The sequence below is a fragment of the Platalea leucorodia genome (genome assembly GCF_965183815.1).
Source record: "Platalea leucorodia genome assembly, chromosome: 19".
NCBI lineage: Eukaryota > Metazoa > Chordata > Aves > Pelecaniformes > Threskiornithidae > Platalea > Platalea leucorodia.
The window spans coordinates 8,734,969-8,755,697 of NC_138841.1; the positions used below are offsets into that span (position 1 = coordinate 8,734,969).

A 20,729-nucleotide genomic window follows, 5' to 3' on the forward strand; every position below is an offset into this window, starting at 1 on the left:
CAGAGACTCACAAAGACAGCGACGTCTCTGGGGGCGCTGATGACGGTCCCAGATGGAGAGACTTCTTTGGAGATGTGCTGCACAGTGACGGCAGTCAGATGGACTCGTGCTGGCAACCTGATGACCACCTGGCCCTGATCCCCTTGTAAAGGCCAGCAGTTTCCTGGGGAAACATCCGGCTGCAAGCAGAACGCGAGAGCAAGGAAGAGTGAGAGAGTGTTGGGGCCAAGACAGCGGCCCGCGTAGCTTGAAGCGTAGGCGCCGTTGTTTCCTTGGGGTCTATTTTGGCTTGAAAATGAGGCGCGTGGGAGGAAATGGACAGAAGCAGGAGGCCTTCGTCCCTGCCTGACTGAAAGGGGGCTCTCAGGATTATGGGGCAGAGGAGACCAGCGGTTATGAAACCGTCCCAGTCAGGGCCTAGCAGAAACACCTCTCTGCCCAGTGGCTCTGCAGGGCACCCCCCACCTCCCGCCTGCCAGCCCCAAAAAGGCGCTGTTAGGGATGGGCGTGGAAACGGGGTCACCACGGAGAAAGTCTTTCACCCAGCTGGGGCAGAGCACTGTGGGCGAGATGCAGCAGTTTGGCTCCGTTCAGCTCCATTCCCCTCCTGAGGGGAAGCGCTGATTGCTAGCAAGCCCAGCCCTGTGTGCGAGCTTTGCTTTCAGGAACCTGATCAACACTGTGGGCTTGAGCAGTGCCACTGGAGCGAGGGGAGAGCCCCTGAGGTCGGTCCCCAACTTCAGCGGGAGGCAGGAAACCTTCCCTGAGGAGTTCTGCTACGATACCTGCAAAATAGTGTCGGGAGGGTTGGCAGTGCAAAAGAGCCATAAAAGCCTGCAGCCCCAATTCTCTTTGCAGATGTAGGTCTCGGAAGTTCTCTGCATGTCGATGGTGGCACCTGGAAGGGAGGGAGAGCAGGTGACTACTGGAAGAGGCCACATTCTAGGAGGACTCGGTGCTCAGACAGCATTTCTGATGCTGCCGGCCAGCTCCACATCTGTCAGTCCTCTCCTCCTCCCCACGCTGCTGGGGGTGCCCAGCTGCGCAGGGCAATGACGGCAGCCACCGGCCTGGTGGTGACTGCTTCTCTCACAGCGCCACGAGGAGAAGGTCTGAGGGTTCTGGGAGACAGCGGGCGCCCACGTGAATGACAGCACACCAAAACTGAGGGCTTGCGGCATGGGCAGCAAAGGATGGCCCAGCCGTTCCCTCTTCCAATGCAGTGGAGAGGAAGAGAGCCCTTCCAACAGCACAGGAACACGTGCGGGGGCAGCGGCGGAGGCACCCGTGCGCAGGCCCCCGTGCGGAGGCCGAGGGCAGGACTGGGAGGGAGTCTGAGAGAGCCACTGTGCCACAGCCTTGCTCTTGGACCCCATGAAGCATTGAAGCTCCCCCCCTTTGGAGAGCAGCGCCCGGAGCACAGGCTTCTTTGCGGAGTGCTGCAGACAAGCGCAGGGCAAGGAGACTGGGCTGCTCGTGTCCATACCAGAGCTTTTCAGGGCCCAGTCAGACATCTCGACGTAGACTTCCGAAGCCATCTCGGACGCTGCCTGGTTCACTTCCTGGGAATGCCATAAACGAACACAGAAAAGGACCACATCAGCGGGCAGTTCAGCGTGGCTGCTAGCGCCGGCAGAGGCAAAGGGCCAGTGTCAGAAAGGCAAGGCAAGCCTTGTCCACAGAGCTGCAAGACTCTCTGCTGCTGACGTGAGCCACGAGGACTGAGGAAGAGAATCTGTGGCCACGGCCACGGCCATGGCCGCGAGGTGGGTTGACGAGGGTCCCCACACCCTCGTCCCCACCCTCCACGCTCTGCAGGTCAGCGGGGAGATGGGCTCGGGCCCTGCAAGCAACGGCTGGCCCCATCAGCGTGCCTGGGTCTCATCCCTGCCTCAGGAGCCCAGCCAGAGGAGCCAGAGTGCCGGCGTGCCAAGGGAAGGCTCTCGGGAGTCCTCTGCTGCCTCAAGCAGCCTGCTTAGACTGGGCCTGGAGAAGGGCCTGTGCAGCGCAGAAGCTCACCCAGCAAGCCCCTGGGGCAAAGGCTGGCTTGCTGCAGTCAGCAGTCTGACCCCACCAACAAGCCCAAGGAGTGCTTTCTCGGGGGTTCTGCCCAGCCAAGCCTCCTTCCCCAAAACGCAGCATCACCTTTTCACTGCTGATCTCTGCCCTCAGTTGAGCCACCTCCTCCATCAGAAGCTGCATCTTTTGGCTTTGCTCCGCCAACAAAACGCGAAAGTTCCTGCATGACAGGAAAGCAGGTCTTGTCAGAGAGCGGCCCGTCCCCTCTGGGGAGCATCTCAGCTCGGCAAGAAGGAGAGACACGTGTGCTTCCCCTGCTTTGCGAGTGCTTCCCTTCCACACCAGTTTGAGCAGAAGGCAAAGGCAGGTAGGAGGTATGGGAGCCCTGGCTGTTAGCAAAACGAGTGCAGGTAGCACGAGGTCGGCTGACGCTTCTGCACAGAACCAATGCCAGCTCAGGAAACGTCTCTTACCGCAGGGTCTTCAGGTCTTCTGCAGACACAAGTGCCAGCTCCTGAAAGGGAAAAACGCTCGGTTCGAGCATCCGCTACCAGAGCCGCCGGGGTTTCCCAGGAGAGGCTTCCCTAGGAAGACTCGGCACAAGCTGCTGCTTCTTTGGGTCACCCTGCGTGGCAGCAGGAGAGCCCGTGATTTATCCAGCCGCTCTCAGCAATGCTCAGTTGCAGGAGGTGCCTGTGCCACAGGAGTCACCGACCTCTAGCAGTGCCTTTGTCCGCATTGTCCACCCTGGCAGTGAGGTCCCACAGTAAGCACCGGCTGCAATTCACATCATCAAGAGAGAGTTATTTTACTGGGGTCGCTAGCGATGCCTGCAGTCGCGTTGTCTCCGGCCCGTTGCCTTAGGGGTGGGGCAGCAGGTGAGCTGAGGAGGTGGGGAACGTGGGGTGCGGAGAGAGGATGCGCCTCTGCCCAGAAGCCATCGGCCCAGGCTTGAGGGGACTGTGCAGCCGTGAGCCTCAGGTGTGCTCAGTGCCCCAGAGCTATTCCCCGCTTCCCCTCGCTGCTTCAGGGAGCCCCGAGACCAGGCTGCATGGGCTAGGAGAGGTACCTCCCCATGGGTCCCCCTGCACGGCCCCTCCCCTCTGGGAATGCCCAGTTCAGGCTTGGAAGTAGCTACGCCCTTCTCTCGCGGACTTGCAGACGAAGCAAGCCATGTGGTCCAGTGGCCAGAGCAGCAGCATGGCTGGGAGACTCCCAGTCTTACTGGCAGGCCAAAAGGCAGTCCCAGTCCCGGACGTACTCGGGAAGCGCTTGGGCCATGGGAGTTTCCGCCCATACTGGCCCAAAAGGAAAGCTGGCCAGCGGAAAGCTGGCATGCAGCACAGCCTGGCTGTCGCTCTCAGGTGTCTGCTCATGCAAACTCACCAAGAGCCACGGGGAGCAACACAAAGATGACTTGGAAGATCCTCTTCTTCTGCAGGGCCACCTTTTGCCTGAAAAAGAGGGAGTCCTGTGGCTGCCCATGATCCAAGTCTTGGGCAAAGCCCTCCACCGGTGGAGTTCCCTTTCCAGGCCAGAAAGCCATCCTTTTGGAAGCCTCCTGCTGCCAGAGAGCTGCCAGAGCAGCGCCCAGGAGGAAGATGATTTCTGTCCACACCGTTCAACACTGCCGGCAGATCTTCCCCAGAGAAAGGGCTCCAGAAGCACCATGCCAAAGGGAATGAAAATTATGCAGGAAAGTAAAGAGGCTGAACAAATGAAGACTGCTTTTCAGCAGTCTTTCTGGTGGGGACCTTGCTCTCCCTTTGGCTGAGAAAGCAGGCCTGCTCTCACTTGCGATCACACAGATCTCTCTTAGGGGTGTTTTTCCGCAGAGCTGGGAAGCGCAGGAGCCTTGTCTGCCTTTCCTCCCAGAGCCCTCCCAGACCTGCGCGGTCACTTGCCAGAGCTGGGGAAAAGCCTTCCCCTGCGGAGGCTTGGCTCTGCACCCCAGCGTCTGGCTACGCGGCAGTTTGCCCTACCGCAGCCAGAGTGTGGGGCTCTGGCAAAAGCGTGGGAGCGAGACTGCCGAGGGGCTTTGCTCTTGGCTCTCCCTAAGAATGGCCACAGCACGAGCAGCGCCCCAGCTTGGGCTCCCGACTGGGAGCCCTGGGCTGCTGGCTGGGGAACACCCTCTGCTCTCCCCTTTGCTTGCACCGGCCCTCAGACATCCCCTTTCTCTCCCCCGTCCACAGCAGAAACGTGATGTAATACGTACACGGCGGAGATGCACGTCCTCAGCAGACGTCTCCGCGGGGAGACAAGGGCGCCTGCCGGACAGCAAGTAAGGCTGAAGACTGTCCCTGCACAAGGAAAGCAGAGAAAAGTTAGGCCTGTCTCTTGAGGTCTCTTCTCTAGGATGCCCAGCTCCGCATGTCTCAGCTGCCTGCGGGGAGGCGGGCACCGTGTCCTACACACTCCCTCCCTGGGGCAAAGAGCAGGGCAGCCTGCACTTCTCCTGCCGCCTGTGACGTTTGGCCAGAGCTCCAGCGCAGCGCAGCTCTCCAACTTTAGCCCCGAGGAGGTCACAGCAAGCAGCAGTGCTGAGCTCACTTGCAATTTCTGTGGCCTTGTCGTGCCACTTGGCAGGCCCTTGAGTGGCTGAGCCGGGAGCTGACATCGAAGAGAGCATCCCCAGCTCCACCTGCATGAGAAGGTTCCTGTCGGAGGAAAAAGACAAATGCCCGTTGCCCACCGTCCCCACGCCGCGGGAGCCGAGGCGGGCAGGAGTAGCCTGAGCGGCGGCCCTTGCCAGAGGACGGGCCGTCCCAGCAGCAGCGAGAGAGGCCAGCACAGCTGGGCTGCTCCCAGCGGGCCCCCCCCCTCCTTTCCCCATCCTTTGCTTTACAGGCCTGCAGTGGGAGCAAGCTGGCAGCAGCAGACCCCCCCCCGCCTCGGGAAGCCCACCCGGCAGCACAGCCCGATTCTCAGCCCGCCCCCTGAAAAGGGGCTTTAGAGTGTAACTATAAAAGTCGTAACTCTTATAAAAAAAACAAAAACAACCTATTCAACTAAGGAGTCTTGCAATCGCTCAGCGAAGGACAGTTCCTGATAAGAACAAAAACTTGTCCTAAAAACCAGCTGAAACCGACCCTGCAGTTCGGACAAGAGTCAAGGAGCACCTGAGTCTGCGCAAGAACAAGGGGTTACTAGCGGTGACGAAGAAGAGCCCTCAGCCTTCATCCCCGCGACTCCCTGCGACCACCACCAGGAGGCACCGTGCAAGCGCAGTTGGGAGGGTTTATGGAAACGACCTCTGGGGGCTCATTTTAATACGAAGCGGGGACAGGTCATGCGTATGTCTAGGCGTAGTGGGAAACCTTATGTATATGTAACACTTTCTTGTATAAATCCAAGACAAGCCCCCACGTGTGCGCGCACGACTTTGGCGGGATGACACACACCCCCCCCCCCCTTCGTGCTGCCCAGCGCTGAATAAACTTACCTACTTTACAGCCTTACGGGTTGTGGAGTCTGTTTCCGCACATCAGTTTGGCAAGCCAGGCAGGAGAGTCTCTGCTCGACCACGGGATCGAGTGCGGAGCAGATGCTCCTGGGCGCGCCCCGAGCATCTTCCTCGGACGAGCCTCCGCTGCCAGCCGCTCACCGCGGGAGCAGACAACAAGCTCCTGAAGCCGCGGATTAAACGGTATGTTTTACAAGAAGGGCCAGTAAGTCGTACGCTTGGCCGGGGCTGCTGGTAAACCGCGCAGAGACGTCTGGCGTGCAGCATAGTCCCCATAGGGGAGGAGGGTACCCCGGCCGATAGAGCGGCCAAGGAGATTTGCTGACCGATAGAGCGGCCGCTAGCGATCTTGGGCGTAGATCGAACAAATCTGAGGTCACCGCTGCATCCCGGTATCGGGAGCCAGGACGGACCTGCTAATGATTGTATAAGAAGCGGGAGAAGGGTAAGCGGACCTGTCACAAAAAGTATTTAAATCTTTGCAGCTGCTGAAGGGATATCAACTGGAGCGATAAGTATCTGTTTCATTTACCCGGGTATTGCATATATTATATGTTCGTATTGTATGTATGTATTGTATGTGAAAAATTTGTGTGTACGTGTGTCTGAGACGCAGCATCGCTGTGAAGTGAGTGCGGAGTCCTGATCCGCGGTTTCCTTGTCCCGCGAGGGAAACGGCTGGAGACGGACGAAGCGAAAGAAAAAGGTGGTAAGGATGTAAAACAGTAATTCTGTAACCCTCTGAGTGGTAAAGTGTGGACCGTGGAACTAACTGTTAAGATACTGTGGGAACACAGGAGAGAACTGGGACCGATAAAATGGGAGGGTCCCAGCAAAGTAAAAAGATACCAAAGAAATCTCCATTAGGTTGTATTTTATATCGCTGGAAGGACATCGGGGGTCCTCCTGGAGGAAATGTGAATAAGAAAACTCTAATTAAGTATTGTAAGCAGTGATGGCCATTGTATAAATTAGATGATGAAGTATAGCGTCTTGCTGCAACTCCTGTTATTTTAAGGAGGGAGGGAAAAATGGGACAAAGCTGTGTATGCGGATATGTTTTTCACCCTCCGAAATCACCCTGAGTGGCAGAAAGGTTGTGGTTTTAATTTTGCTCCCCAAGATCCCGTGGTGTTGGCTTTGGAAAAGGAAAATCAGAAAGAGTAGGGAAGTTGAAGCAATGTTGTTCAGCATGTAGTACAGGACAGAGGTGTTTGAAGGTGAAAGAGAAACCCAGAAAGGTGGAAGAAAAGTGCCTCTCCAGATGGATGATGTGGATAAGTGGAAGGATGCAGTTAAGAGGTACAGGGAGGACCCAAGTGGGATTGCGAAAAGGTTTGAGTGGATTACTAAGAATTTGGACCTGGATTGGAAAGGTGTGGACCTTCTCTTAGATGCTATGACGGAAACTGAGAAGCAGCTTGTGTTAAAGGCAGCCCGAGCTCATGTAGCCCAAAGGCCGTTAACTGGTCTGCTCTGTATGCTATCACGCAGGGGCAGACCGAAACGCCCACGGAGCTTTTAGATCGCTTACGGGCTGCTGTGAGACCCTTTATTACCATGGAACCGGAGTCAGAAGCTGCCACACAGCAGCTGGTGTATCTCGGGTTTTGGGACAATCCACTAATGATATCAAGAAGGAAACTTCAGAAACTTAGGGAACCAGAGATAAGGACTTTAGAGAAGTTGCTGGAGGAAGCGTGGAGAGTATATTGGAAGAGGGAGGGGGAGGCCAGAAGGAAACTAGGAAAGGAGACAGTGGCTGCGTTAGCTCAGCAAAATTTGGAAAGCATGCAAACAGGAGGAGCTGGGCAAATAGGGAGAGGCATGAACAGCAGAGGAAGGGGTAGTTTGCGATATAATCAGTGTGCTTATTGTAAAGGGTTCAGACACTGGAAAAAGAATGCCCCCAGCAGACAATTTGAAGACTGTGGCAGAGCTGACATCGAAGAGAGCATCCCCAGCTCCACCTGCACGCGGAGGTTCCTGTCGGAGGAAAAAGACAAATGCCCGTTGCCCACCGTCCCCACGCCGCGGGAGCCGAGGCGGGCAGCAGTAGCCTGAAGGGGCGGCCCTTGCCAGAGGACGGGCCGTCCCAGCAGCAGCGAGAGAGGCCAGCACAGCTGGGCTGCTCCCAGCGGGCCCCCCCCCTCCTTTCCCCATCCTTTGCCTTACAAGCCTGCAGTGGGAGCAAGCTGGCAGCAGCAGACCCCCCCCCGCCTCGGGAAGCCCACCCGGCAGCACAGCCCGATTCTCAGCCCGCCCCCTGAAAAGGGGCTTTAGAGTGTAACTATAAAAGTCGTAACTCTTATAAAAAAAAAAAAAAAAACAACCTATTCAACTAAGGAGTCTTGCAATCGCTCAGCGAAGGACAGTTCCTGATAAGAACAAAAACTTGTCCTAAAAACCAGCTGAAACCGACCCTGCAGTTCGGACAAGAGTCAAGGAGCACCTGAGTCTGCGCAAGAACAAGGGGTTACTAGCGGTGACGAAGAAGAGCCCTCAGCCTTCATCCCCGCGACTCCCTGCGACCACCACCAGGAGGCACCGTGCAAGCGCAGTTGGGACGGTTTATGGAAACGACCTCTGGGGGCTCATTTTAATACGAAGCGGGGACAGGTCATGCGTATGTCTAGGCGTAGTGGGAAACCTTATGTATATGTAACACTTTCTTGTATAAATCCAAGACAAGCCCCCACGTGTGCGCGCACGACTTTGGCGGGATGACACACACCCCCCCCCCCCTTCGTGCTGCCCAGCGCTGAATAAACTTACCTACTTTACAGCCTTACGGGTTGTGGAGTCTGTTTCCGCACATCAGTTTGGCAAGCCAGGCAGGAGAGTCTCTGCTCGACCACGGGATCGAGTGCGGAGCGGATGCTCCTGGGCGCGCCCCGAGCATCTTCCTCGGACGAGCCTCCGCTGCCAGCCGCTCACCGCGGGAGCAGACAACAAGCTCCTGAAGCCGCGGATTAAACGGTATGTTTTACAAGAAGGGCCAGTAAGTCGTACGCTTGGCCGGGGCTGCTGGTAAACCGCGCAGAGACGTCTGGCGTGCAGCATAGTCCCCATAGGGGAGGAGGGTACCCCGGCCGATAGAGCGGCCAAGGAGATTTGCTGACCGATAGAGCGGCCGCTAGCGATCTCGGGCGTAGATCGAACAAATCTGAGGTCACCGCTGCATCCCGGTATCGGGAGCCAGGACGGACCTGCTAATGATTGTATAAGAAGCGGGAGAAGGGTAAGCGGACCTGTCACAAAAAAGTATTTAAATCTTTGCAGCTGCTGAAGAGATATCAACTGGAGCGATAAGTATCTGTTTCATTTACCCGGGTATTGCATATATTATATGTTCGTATTGTATGTATGTATTGTATGTGAAAAATTTGTGTGTACGTGTGTCTGAGACGCAGCATCGCTGTGAAGTGAGTGCGGAGTCCTGATCCGCGGTTTCCTTGTCCCGCGAGGGAAACGGCTGGAGACGGACGAAGCGAAAGAAAAAGGTGGTAAGGATGTAAAACAGTAATTCTGTAACCCTCTGAGTGGTAAAGTGTGGACCGTGGAACTAACTGTTAAGATACTGTGGGAACACAGGAGAGAACTGGGACCGATAAAATGGGAGGGTCCCAGCAAAGTAAAAAGATACCAAAGAAATCTCCATTAGGTTGTATTTTATATCGCTGGAAGGACATCGGGGGTCCTCCTGGAGGAAATGTGAATAAGAAAACTCTAATTAAGTATTGTAAGCAGTGATGGCCATTGTATAAATTAGATGATGAAGTATAGCGTCTTGCTGCAACTCCTGTTATTTTAAGGAGGGAGGGAAAATGGGACAAAGCTGTGTATGCGGATATGTTTTTCACCCTCCGAAATCACCCTGAGTGGCAGAAAGGTTGTGGTTTTAATTTTGCTCCCCAAGATCCCGTGGTGTTGGCTTTGGAAAAGGAAAATCAGAAAGAGTAGGGAAGTTGAAGCAATGTTGTTCAGCATGTAGTACAGGACAGAGGTGTTTAAAGGTGAAAGAGAAACCCAGAAAGGTGGAAGAAAAGTGCCTTTCCAGATGGATGATGTGGATAAGTGGAAGGATGCAGTTAAGAGGTACAGGGAGGACCCAAGTGGGATTGCGAAAAGGTTTGAGTGGATTACTAAGAATTTGGACCCGGATTGGAAAGATGTGGACCTTCTCTTAGATGCTATGACGGAAACTGAGAAGCAGCTTGTGTTAAAGGCAGCCCGAGCTCATGTAGCCCAAAGGCCGTTAACTGGTCTGCTCTGTATGCTATCAAGCAGGGGCAGACTGAAACGCCCACGGAGCTTTTAGATCGCTTACGGGCTGCTGTGAGACCCTTTATTACCATGGAACCGGAGTCAGAAGCTGCCACACAGCAGCTGGTGTATCTCGGGTTTTGGGACAATCCACTAATGATATCGAGAAGGAAACTTCAGAAACTTAGGGAACCAGATATAAGGACTTTAGAGAAGTTGCTGGAGGAAGCGTGGAGAGTATATTGGAAGAGGGAGGGGGAGGCCAGAAGGAAACTAGGAAAGGAGATAGTGGCTGCGTTAGCTCAGCAAAATTTGGAAAGCATGCAAACAGGAGGAGCTGGGCAAATAGGGAGAGGCATGAACAGTAGAGGAAGGGGTAGTTTGCGATATAATCAGTGTGCTTATTGTAAAGGGTTCAGACACTGGAAAAAGAATGCCCCCAGCAGACAATTTGAAGACTGTGGCAGAGCTGACATCGAAGAGAGCATCCCCAGCTCCACCTGCACGCGGAGGTTCCTGTCGGAGGAAAAAGACAAATGCCCGTTGCCCACCGTCCCCACGCCGCGGGAGCCGAGGCGGGCAGCAGTAGCCTGAGCGGCGGCCCTTGCCAGAGGACGGGCCGTCCCAGCAGCAGCGAGAGAGGCCAGCACAGCTGGGCTGCTCCCAGCGGGCCCCCCCCCTCCTTTCCCCATCCTTTGCCTTACAAGCCTGCAGTGGGAGCAAGCTGGCAGCAGCAGACCCCCCCCCGCCTCGGGAAGCCCACCCGGCAGCACAGCCCGATTCTCAGCCCGCCCCCTGAAAAGGGGCTTTAGAGTGTAACTATAAAAGTCGTAACTCTTATTAAAAAAACAAAACCAACCTATTCAACTAAGGAGTCTTGCAATCGCTCAGCGAAGGACAGTTCCTGATAAGAACAAAAACTTGTCCTAAAAACCAGCTGAAACCGACCCTGCAGTTCGGACAAGAGTCAAGGAGCACCTGAGTCTGCGCAAGAACAAGGGGTTACTAGCGGTGACGAAGAAGAGCCCTCAGCCTTCATCCCCGCGACTCCCTGCGACCACCACCAGGAGGCACCGTGCAAGCGCAGTTGGGAGGGTTTATGGAAACGACCTCTGGGGGCTCATTTTAATACGAAGCGGGGACAGGTCATGCGTATGTCTAGGCGTAGTGGGAAACCTTATGTATATGTAACACTTTCTTGTATAAATCCAAGACAAGCCCCCACGTGTGCGCGCACGACTTTGGCGGGATGACACACACCCCCCCCCCCTTCGTGCTGCCCAGCGCTGAATAAACTTACCTACTTTACAGCCTTACGGGTTGTGGAGTCTGTTTCCGCACATCAGTTTGGCAAGCCAGGCAGGAGAGTCTCTGCTCGACCACGGGATCGAGTGCGGAGCGGATGCTCCTGGGCGCGCCCCGAGCATCTTCCTCGGACGAGCCTCCGCTGCCAGCCGCTCACCGCGGGAGCAGACAACAAGCTCCTGAAGCCGCGGATTAAACGGTATGTTTTACAAGAAGGGCCAGTAAGTCGTACGCTTGGCCGGGGCTGCTGGTAAACCGCGCAGAGACGTCTGGCGTGCAGCATAGTCCCCATAGGGGAGGAGGGTACCCCGGCCGATAGAGCGGCCAAGGAGATTTGCTGACCGATAGAGCGGCCGCTAGCGATCTTGGGCGTAGATCGAACAAATCTGAGGTCACCGCTGCATCCCGGTATCGGGAGCCAGGACGGACCTGCTAATGATTGTATAAGAAGCGGGAGAAGGGTAAGCGGACCTGTCACAAAAAAGTATTTAAATCTTTGCAGCTGCTGAAGAGATATCAACTGGAGCGATAAGTATCTGTTTCATTTACCCGGGTATTGCATATATTATATGTTCGTATTGTATGTATGTATTGTATGTGAAAAATTTGTGTGTACGTGTGTCTGAGACGCAGCATCGCTGTGAAGTGAGTGCGGAGTCCTGATCCGCGGTTTCCTTGTCCCGCGAGGGAAACGGCTGGAGACGGACGAAGCGAAAGAAAAAGGTGGTAAGGATGTAAAACAGTAATTCTGTAACCCTCTGAGTGGTAAAGTGTGGACCGTGGAACTAACTGTTAAGATACTGTGGGAACACAGGAGAGAACTGGGACCGATAAAATGGGAGGGTCCCAGCAAAGTAAAAAGATACCAAAGAAATCTCCATTAGGTTGTATTTTATATCGCTGGAAGGACATCGGGGGTCCTCCTGGAGGAAATGTGAATAAGAAAACTCTAATTAAGTATTGTAAGCAGTGATGGCCATTGTATAAATTAGATGATGAAGTATAGCGTCTTGCTGCAACTCCTGTTATTTTAAGGAGGGAGGGAAAATGGGACAAAGCTGTGTATGCGGATATGTTTTTCACCCTCCGAAATCACCCTGAGTGGCAGAAAGGTTGTGGTTTTAATTTTGCTCCCCAAGATCCCGTGGTGTTGGCTTTGGAAAAGGAAAATCAGAAAGAGTAGGGAAGTTGAAGCAATGTTGTTCAGCATGTAGTACAGGACAGAGGTGTTTAAAGGTGAAAGAGAAACCCAGAAAGGTGGAAGAAAAGTGCCTTTCCAGATGGATGATGTGGATAAGTGGAAGGATGCAGTTAAGAGGTACAGGGAGGACCCAAGTGGGATTGCGAAAAGGTTTGAGTGGATTACTAAGAATTTGGACCCGGATTGGAAAGATGTGGACCTTCTCTTAGATGCTATGACGGAAACTGAGAAGCAGCTTGTGTTAAAGGCAGCCCGAGCTCATGTAGCCCAAAGGCCGTTAACTGGTCTGCTCTGTATGCTATCAAGCAGGGGCAGACTGAAACGCCCACGGAGCTTTTAGATCGCTTACGGGCTGCTGTGAGACCCTTTATTACCATGGAACCGGAGTCAGAAGCTGCCACACAGCAGCTGGTGTATCTCGGGTTTTGGGACAATCCACTAATGATATCGAGAAGGAAACTTCAGAAACTTAGGGAACCAGATATAAGGACTTTAGAGAAGTTGCTGGAGGAAGCGTGGAGAGTATATTGGAAGAGGGAGGGGGAGGCCAGAAGGAAACTAGGAAAGGAGATAGTGGCTGCGTTAGCTCAGCAAAATTTGGAAAGCATGCAAACAGGAGGAGCTGGGCAAATAGGGAGAGGCATGAACAGTAGAGGAAGGGGTAGTTTGCGATATAATCAGTGTGCTTATTGTAAAGGGTTCAGACACTGGAAAAAGAATGCCCCCAGCAGACAATTTGAAGACTGTGGCAGAGCTGACATCGAAGAGAGCATCCCCAGCTCCACCTGCACGCGGAGGTTCCTGTCGGAGGAAAAAGACAAATGCCCGTTGCCCACCGTCCCCACGCCGCGGGAGCCGAGGCGGGCAGCAGTAGCCTGAAGGGGCGGCCCTTGCCAGAGGACGGGCCGTCCCAGCAGCAGCGAGAGAGGCCAGCACAGCTGGGCTGCTCCCAGCGGGCCCCCCCCCTCCTTTCCCCATCCTTTGCCTTACAAGCCTGCAGTGGGAGCAAGCTGGCAGCAGCAGACCCCCCCCCGCCTCGGGAAGCCCACCCGGCAGCACAGCCCGATTCTCAGCCCGCCCCCTGAAAAGGGGCTTTAGAGTGTAACTATAAAAGTCGTAACTCTTATTAAAAAAACAAAACCAACCTATTCAACTAAGGAGTCTTGCAATCGCTCAGCGAAGGACAGTTCCTGATAAGAACAAAAACTTGTCCTAAAAACCAGCTGAAACCGACCCTGCAGTTCGGACAAGAGTCAAGGAGCACCTGAGTCTGCGCAAGAACAAGGGGTTACTAGCGGTGACGAAGAAGAGCCCTCAGCCTTCATCCCCGCGACTCCCTGCGACCACCACCAGGAGGCACCGTGCAAGCGCAGTTGGGAGGGTTTATGGAAACGACCTCTGGGGGCTCATTTTAATACGAAGCGGGGACAGGTCATGCGTATGTCTAGGCGTAGTGGGAAACCTTATGTATATGTAACACTTTCTTGTATAAATCCAAGACAAGCCCCCACGTGTGCGCGCACGACTTTGGCGGGATGACACACACCCCCCCCCCCCTTCGTGCTGCCCAGCGCTGAATAAACTTACCTACTTTACAGCCTTACGGGTTGTGGAGTCTGTTTCCGCACATCAGTTTGGCAAGCCAGGCAGGAGAGTCTCTGCTCGACCACGGGATCGAGTGCGGAGCGGATGCTCCTGGGCGCGCCCCGAGCATCTTCCTCGGACGAGCCTCCGCTGCCAGCCGCTCACCGCGGGAGCAGACAACAAGCTCCTGAAGCCGCGGATTAAACGGTATGTTTTACAAGAAGGGCCAGTAAGTCGTACGCTTGGCCGGGGCTGCTGGTAAACCGCGCAGAGACGTCTGGCGTGCAGCATAGTCCCCATAGGGGAGGAGGGTACCCCGGCCGATAGAGCGGCCAAGGAGATTTGCTGACCGATAGAGCGGCCGCTAGCGATCTTGGGCGTAGATCGAACAAATCTGAGGTCACCGCTGCATCCCGGTATCGGGAGCCAGGACGGACCTGCTAATGATTGTATAAGAAGCGGGAGAAGGGTAAGCGGACCTGTCACAAAAAAGTATTTAAATCTTTGCAGCTGCTGAAGAGATATCAACTGGAGCGATAAGTATCTGTTTCATTTACCCGGGTATTGCATATATTATATGTTCGTATTGTATGTATGTATTGTATGTGAAAAATTTGTGTGTACGTGTGTCTGAGACGCAGCATCGCTGTGAAGTGAGTGCGGAGTCCTGATCCGCGGTTTCCTTGTCCCGCGAGGGAAACGGCTGGAGACGGACGAAGCGAAAGAAAAAGGTGGTAAGGATGTAAAACAGTAATTCTGTAACCCTCTGAGTGGTAAAGTGTGGACCGTGGAACTAACTGTTAAGATACTGTGGGAACACAGGAGAGAACTGGGACCGATAAAATGGGAGGGTCCCAGCAAAGTAAAAAGATACCAAAGAAATCTCCATTAGGTTGTATTTTATATCGCTGGAAGGACATCGGGGGTCCTCCTGGAGGAAATGTGAATAAGAAAACTCTAATTAAGTATTGTAAGCAGTGATGGCCATTGTATAAATTAGATGATGAAGTATAGCGTCTTGCTGCAACTCCTGTTATTTTAAGGAGGGAGGGAAAATGGGACAAAGCTGTGTATGCGGATATGTTTTTCACCCTCCGAAATCACCCTGAGTGGCAGAAAGGTTGTGGTTTTAATTTTGCTCCCCAAGATCCCGTGGTGTTGGCTTTGGAAAAGGAAAATCAGAAAGAGTAGGGAAGTTGAAGCAATGTTGTTCAGCATGTAGTACAGGACAGAGGTGTTTAAAGGTGAAAGAGAAACCCAGAAAGGTGGAAGAAAAGTGCCTTTCCAGATGGATGATGTGGATAAGTGGAAGGATGCAGTTAAGAGGTACAGGGAGGACCCAAGTGGGATTGCGAAAAGGTTTGAGTGGATTACTAAGAATTTGGACCCGGATTGGAAAGATGTGGACCTTCTCTTAGATGCTATGACGGAAACTGAGAAGCAGCTTGTGTTAAAGGCAGCCCGAGCTCATGTAGCCCAAAGGCCGTTAACTGGTCTGCTCTGTATGCTATCAAGCAGGGGCAGACTGAAACGCCCACGGAGCTTTTAGATCGCTTACGGGCTGCTGTGAGACCCTTTATTACCATGGAACCGGAGTCAGAAGCTGCCACACAGCAGCTGGTGTATCTCGGGTTTTGGGACAATCCACTAATGATATCGAGAAGGAAACTTCAGAAACTTAGGGAACCAGATATAAGGACTTTAGAGAAGTTGCTGGAGGAAGCGTGGAGAGTATATTGGAAGAGGGAGGGGGAGGCCAGAAGGAAACTAGGAAAGGAGATAGTGGCTGCGTTAGCTCAGCAAAATTTGGAAAGCATGCAAACAGGAGGAGCTGGGCAAATAGGGAGAGGCATGAACAGTAGAGGAAGGGGTAGTTTGCGATATAATCAGTGTGCTTATTGTAAAGGGTTCAGACACTGGAAAAAGAATGCCCCCAGCAGACAATTTGAAGACTGTGGCAGAGCTGACATCGAAGAGAGCATCCCCAGCTCCACCTGCACGCGGAGGTTCCTGTCGGAGGAAAAAGACAAATGCCCGTTGCCCACCGTCCCCACGCCGCGGGAGCCGAGGCGGGCAGCAGTAGCCTGAAGGGGCGGCCCTTGCCAGAGGACGGGCCGTCCCAGCAGCAGCGAGAGAGGCCAGCACAGCTGGGCTGCTCCCAGCGGGCCCCCCCCCTCCTTTCCCCATCCTTTGCCTTACAAGCCTGCAGTGGGAGCAAGCTGGCAGCAGCAGACCCCCCCCCGCCTCGGGAAGCCCACCCGGCAGCACAGCCCGATTCTCAGCCCGCCCCCTGAAAAGGGGCTTTAGAGTGTAACTATAAAAGTCGTAACTCTTATTAAAAAAACAAAACCAACCTATTCAACTAAGGAGTCTTGCAATCGCTCAGCGAAGGACAGTTCCTGATATGAACAAAAACTTGTCCTAAAAACCAGCTGAAACCGACCCTGCAGTTCGGACAAGAGTCAAGGAGCACCTGAGTCTGCGCAAGAACAAGGGGTTACTAGCGGTGACGAAGAAGAGCCCTCAGCCTTCATCCCCGCGACTCCCTGCGACCACCACCAGGAGGCACCGTGCAAGCGCAGTTGGGAGGGTTTATGGAAACGACCTCTGGGGGCTCATTTTAATACGAAGCGGGGACAGGTCATGCGTATGTCTAGGCGTAGTGGGAAACCTTATGTATATGTAACACTTTCTTGTATAAATCCAAGACAAGCCCCCACGTGTGCGCGCACGACTTTGGCGGGATGACACACACCCCCCCCCCCCCCCTTCGTGCTGCCCAGCGCTGAATAAACTTACCTACTTTACAGCCTTACGGGTTGTGGAGTCTGTTTCCGCACATCAGTTTGGCAAGCCAGGCAGGAGAGTCTCTGCTCGACCACGGGATCGAGTGCGGAGCGGATGCTCCTGGGCGCGCCCCGAGCATCTTCCTCGGACGAGCGTCCGCTGCCAGCCGCTCACCGCGGGAGCAGACAACAAGCTCCTGAAGCCGCGGATTAAACGGTATGTTTTACAAGAAGGGCCAGTAAGTCGTACGCTTGGCCGGGGCTGCTGGTAAACCGCGCAGAGACGTCTGGCGTGCAGCATAGTCCCCATAGGGGAGGAGGGTACCCCGGCCGATAGAGCGGCCAAGGAGATTTGCTGACCGATAGAGCGGCCGCTAGCGATCTTGGGCGTAGATCGAAAAAATCTGAGGTCACCGCTGCATCCCGGTATCGGGAGCCAGGACGGACCTGCTAATGATTGTATAAGAAGCGGGAGAAGGGTAAGCGGACCTGTCACAAAAAAGTATTTAAATCTTTGCAGCTGCTGAAGGGATATCAACTGGAGCGATAAGTATCTGTTTCATTTACCCGGGTATTGCATATATTATATGTTCGTATTGTATGTATGTATTGTATGTAAAAAATTTGTGTGTACGTGTGTCTGAGACGCAGCATCGCTGTGAAGTGAGTGCGGAGTCCTGATCCGCGGTTTCCTTGTCCCGCGAGGGAAACGGCTGGAGACGGACGAAGCGAAAGAAAAAGGTGGTAAGGATGTAAAACAGTAATTCTGTAACCCTCTGAGTGGTAAAGTGTGGACCGTGGAACTAACTGTTAAGATACTGTGGGAACACAGGAGAGAACTGGGACCGATAAAATGGGAGGGTCCCAGCAAAGTAAAAAGATACCAAAGAAATCTCCATTAGGTTGTATTTTATATCGCTGGAAGGACATCGGGGGTCCTCCTGGAGGAAATGTGAATAAGAAAACTCTAATTAAGTATTGTAAGCAGTGATGGCCATTGTATAAATTAGATGATGAAGTATAGCGTCTTGCTGCAACTCCTGTTATTTTAAGGAGGGAGGGAAAATGGGACAAAGCTGTGTATGCGGATATGTTTTTCACCCTCCGAAATCACCCTGAGTGGCAGAAAGGTTGTGGTTTTAATTTTGCTCCCCAAGATCCCGTGGTGTTGGCTTTGGAAAAGGAAAATCAGAAAGAGTAGGGAAGTTGAAGCAATGTTGTTCAGCATGTAGTACAGGACAGAGGTGTTTGAAGGTGAAAGAGAAACCCAGAAAGGTGGAAGAAAAGTGCCTCTCCAGATGGATGATGTGGATAAGTGGAAGGATGCAGTTAAGAGGTACAGGGAGGACCCAAGTGGGATTGCGAAAAGGTTTGAGTGGATTACTAAGAATTTGGACCCGGATTGGAAAGGTGTGGACCTTCTCTTAGATGCTATGACGGAAACTGAGAAGCAGCTTGTGTTAAAGGCAGCCCGAGCTCATGTAGCCCAAAGGCCGTTAACTGGTCTGCTCTGTATGCTATCAAGCAGGGGCAGACTGAAACGCCCACGGAGCTTTTAGATCGCTTACGGGCTGCTGTGAGACCCTTTATTACCATGGAACCGGAGTCAGAAGCTGCCACACAGCAGCTGGTGTATCTCGGGTTTTGGGACAATCCACTAATGATATCGAGAAGGAAACTTCAGAAACTTAGGGAACCAGATATAAGGACTTTAGAGAAGTTGCTGGAGGAAGCGTGGAGAGTATATTGGAAGAGGGAGGGGGAGGCCAGAAGGAAACTAGGAAAGGAGATAGTGGCTGCGTTAGCTCAGCAAAATTTGGAAAGCATGCAAACAGGAGGAGCTGGGCAAATAGGGAGAGGCATGAACAGTAGAGGAAGGGGTAGTTTGCGATATAATCAGTGTGCTTATTGTAAAGGGTTCAGACACTGGAAAAAGAATGCCCCCAGCAGACAATTTGAAGACTGTGGCAGAGCTGACATCGAAGAGAGCATCCCCAGCTCCACCTGCACGCGGAGGTTCCTGTCGGAGGAAAAAGACAAATGCCCGTTGCCCACCGTCCCCACGCCGCGGGAGCCGAGGCGGGCAGCAGTAGCCTGAAGGGGCGGCCCTTGCCAGAGGACGGGCCGTCCCAGCAGCAGCGAGAGAGGCTAGCACAGCTGGGCTGCTCCCAGCGGGCCCCCCCTCTCCTTTCCCCATCCTTTGCCTTACAAGCCTGCAGTGGGAGCAAGCTGGCAGCAGCAGACCCCCCCCGCCTCGGGAAGCCCACCCGGCAGCACAGCCCGATTCTCAGCCCGCCCCCTGAAAAGGGGCTTTAGAGTGTAACTATAAAAGTCGTAACTCTTATTAAAAAAACAAAACCAACCTATTCAACTAAGGAGTCTTGCAATCGCTCAGCGAAGGACAGTTCCTGATAAGAACAAAAACTTGTCCTAAAAACCAGCTGAAACCGACCCTGCAGTTCGGACAAGAGTCAAGGAGCACCTGAGTCTGCGCAAGAACAAGGGGTTACTAGCGGTGACGAAGAAGAGCCCTCAGCCTTCATCCCCGCGACTCCCTGCGACCACCACCAGGAGGCACCGTGCAAGCGCAGTTGGGAGGGTTTATGGAAACGACCTCTGGGGGCTCATTTTAATACGAAGCGGGGACAGGTCATGCATATGTCTAGGCGTAGTGGGAAACCTTATGTATATGTAACACTTTCTTGTATAAATCCAAGACAAGCCCCCACGTGTGCGCGCACGACTTTGGCGGGATGACACACACACACACACACCCCCCCTTCGTGCTGCCCAGCGCTGAATAAACTTACCTACTTTACAGCCTTACGGGTTGTGGAGTCTGTTTCCGCACATCAGTTTGGCAAGCCAGGCAGGAGAGTCTCTGCTCGACCACGGGATCGAGTGCGGAGCGGACGCTCCTGGGCGCGCCCCGAGCATCTTCCTCGGACGAGCCTCCGCTGCCAGCGGCTCACCGCGGGAGCAGACAACAAGCTCCTGAAGCTGCGGATTAAAAGGTATGTTTTACAAGAAGGGCCAGTAAGTCGTACGCTTGGCCGGGGCTGCTGGTAAACCGCGCAGAGACGTCTGGCGTGCAGCATAGTCCCCGTAGGGGAGGAGGGTACCCTGGCCGATAGAGCGACCAAGGAGATTTGCTGACCGATAGAGCGGCCGCTAGCGATCTTGGGGGTAGATCGAACAAATCTGAGGTCACTGCTGCATCCCGGTATCGGGAGCCAGGACGGACCTGCTAATGATTGTATAAGAAGCGGGAGAAGGGTAAGCGGACCTGTCACAAAAAAGTATTTAAATCTTTGCAGCTGCTGAAGGGATATCAACTGGAGCGATAAGTATCTGTTTCATTTACCCGGGTATTGCATATATTATATGTTCGTATTGTATGTATGTATTGTATGCAAAAAATTTGTGTGTACGTGTGTCTGAGACGCAGCATCGCTGTGAAGTGAGTGCGGAGTCCTGATCCGCGGTTTCCTTGTCCCGCGAGGGAAACGGCTGGAGACGGACGAAGCGAAAGAAAAAGGTGGTAAGGATGTAAAACAGTAATTCTGTAACCCTCTGAGTGGTAAAGTGTGGACCGTGGAACTAACTGTTAAGATACTGTGGGAACACAGGAGAGAACTGGGACCGATAAAATGGGAGGGTCCCAGCAAAGTAAAAAGATACCAAAGAAATCTCTTTATATCACTGGAAGGACATCGGGGGTCCTCCTGGAGGAAATGTGAATAAGAAAACTCTAATTAAGTATTGTAAGCAGTGATGGCCATTGTATAAATTAGATGATGAAGTATAGCGTCTTGCTGCAACTCCTGTTATTTTAAGGAGGGAGGGAAAATGGGACAAAGCTGTGTATGCGGATATGTTTTTCACCCTCCGAAATCACCCTGAGTGGCAGAAAGGTTGTGGTTTTAATTTTGCTCCCCAAGATCCCATGGTGTTGGCTTTGGAAAAGGAAAATCAGAAAGAGTAGGGAAGTTGAAGCAATGTTGTTCAGCATGTAGTACAGGACAGAGGTGTTTGAAGGTGAAAGAGAAACCCAGAAAGGTGGAAGAAAAGTGCCTCTCCAGATGGATGATGTGGATAAGTG

General features: G+C 53.5%; 1 protein-coding gene across 1 annotated transcript in view; it reads right to left on the reverse strand.

Moving 5' to 3' along the window:
- Positions 1-20,729, reverse strand: part of LOC309598921 (sperm-associated antigen 4 protein-like) — a gene marked incomplete at both ends in the record, with an annotated part of 50,606 nt that overhangs the window by 1,098 nt on the left and 28,779 nt on the right. Inside the window, 4 exons of the mRNA XM_082329949.1 lie at positions 12-179; positions 786-898; positions 1,487-1,562; positions 2,146-2,239. Of these exons, the coding sequence (XP_082186075.1) occupies positions 12-179; positions 786-898; positions 1,487-1,562; positions 2,146-2,239 (451 nt within the window). The remainder of the gene's footprint in view (positions 1-11; positions 180-785; positions 899-1,486; positions 1,563-2,145; positions 2,240-20,729) is intronic.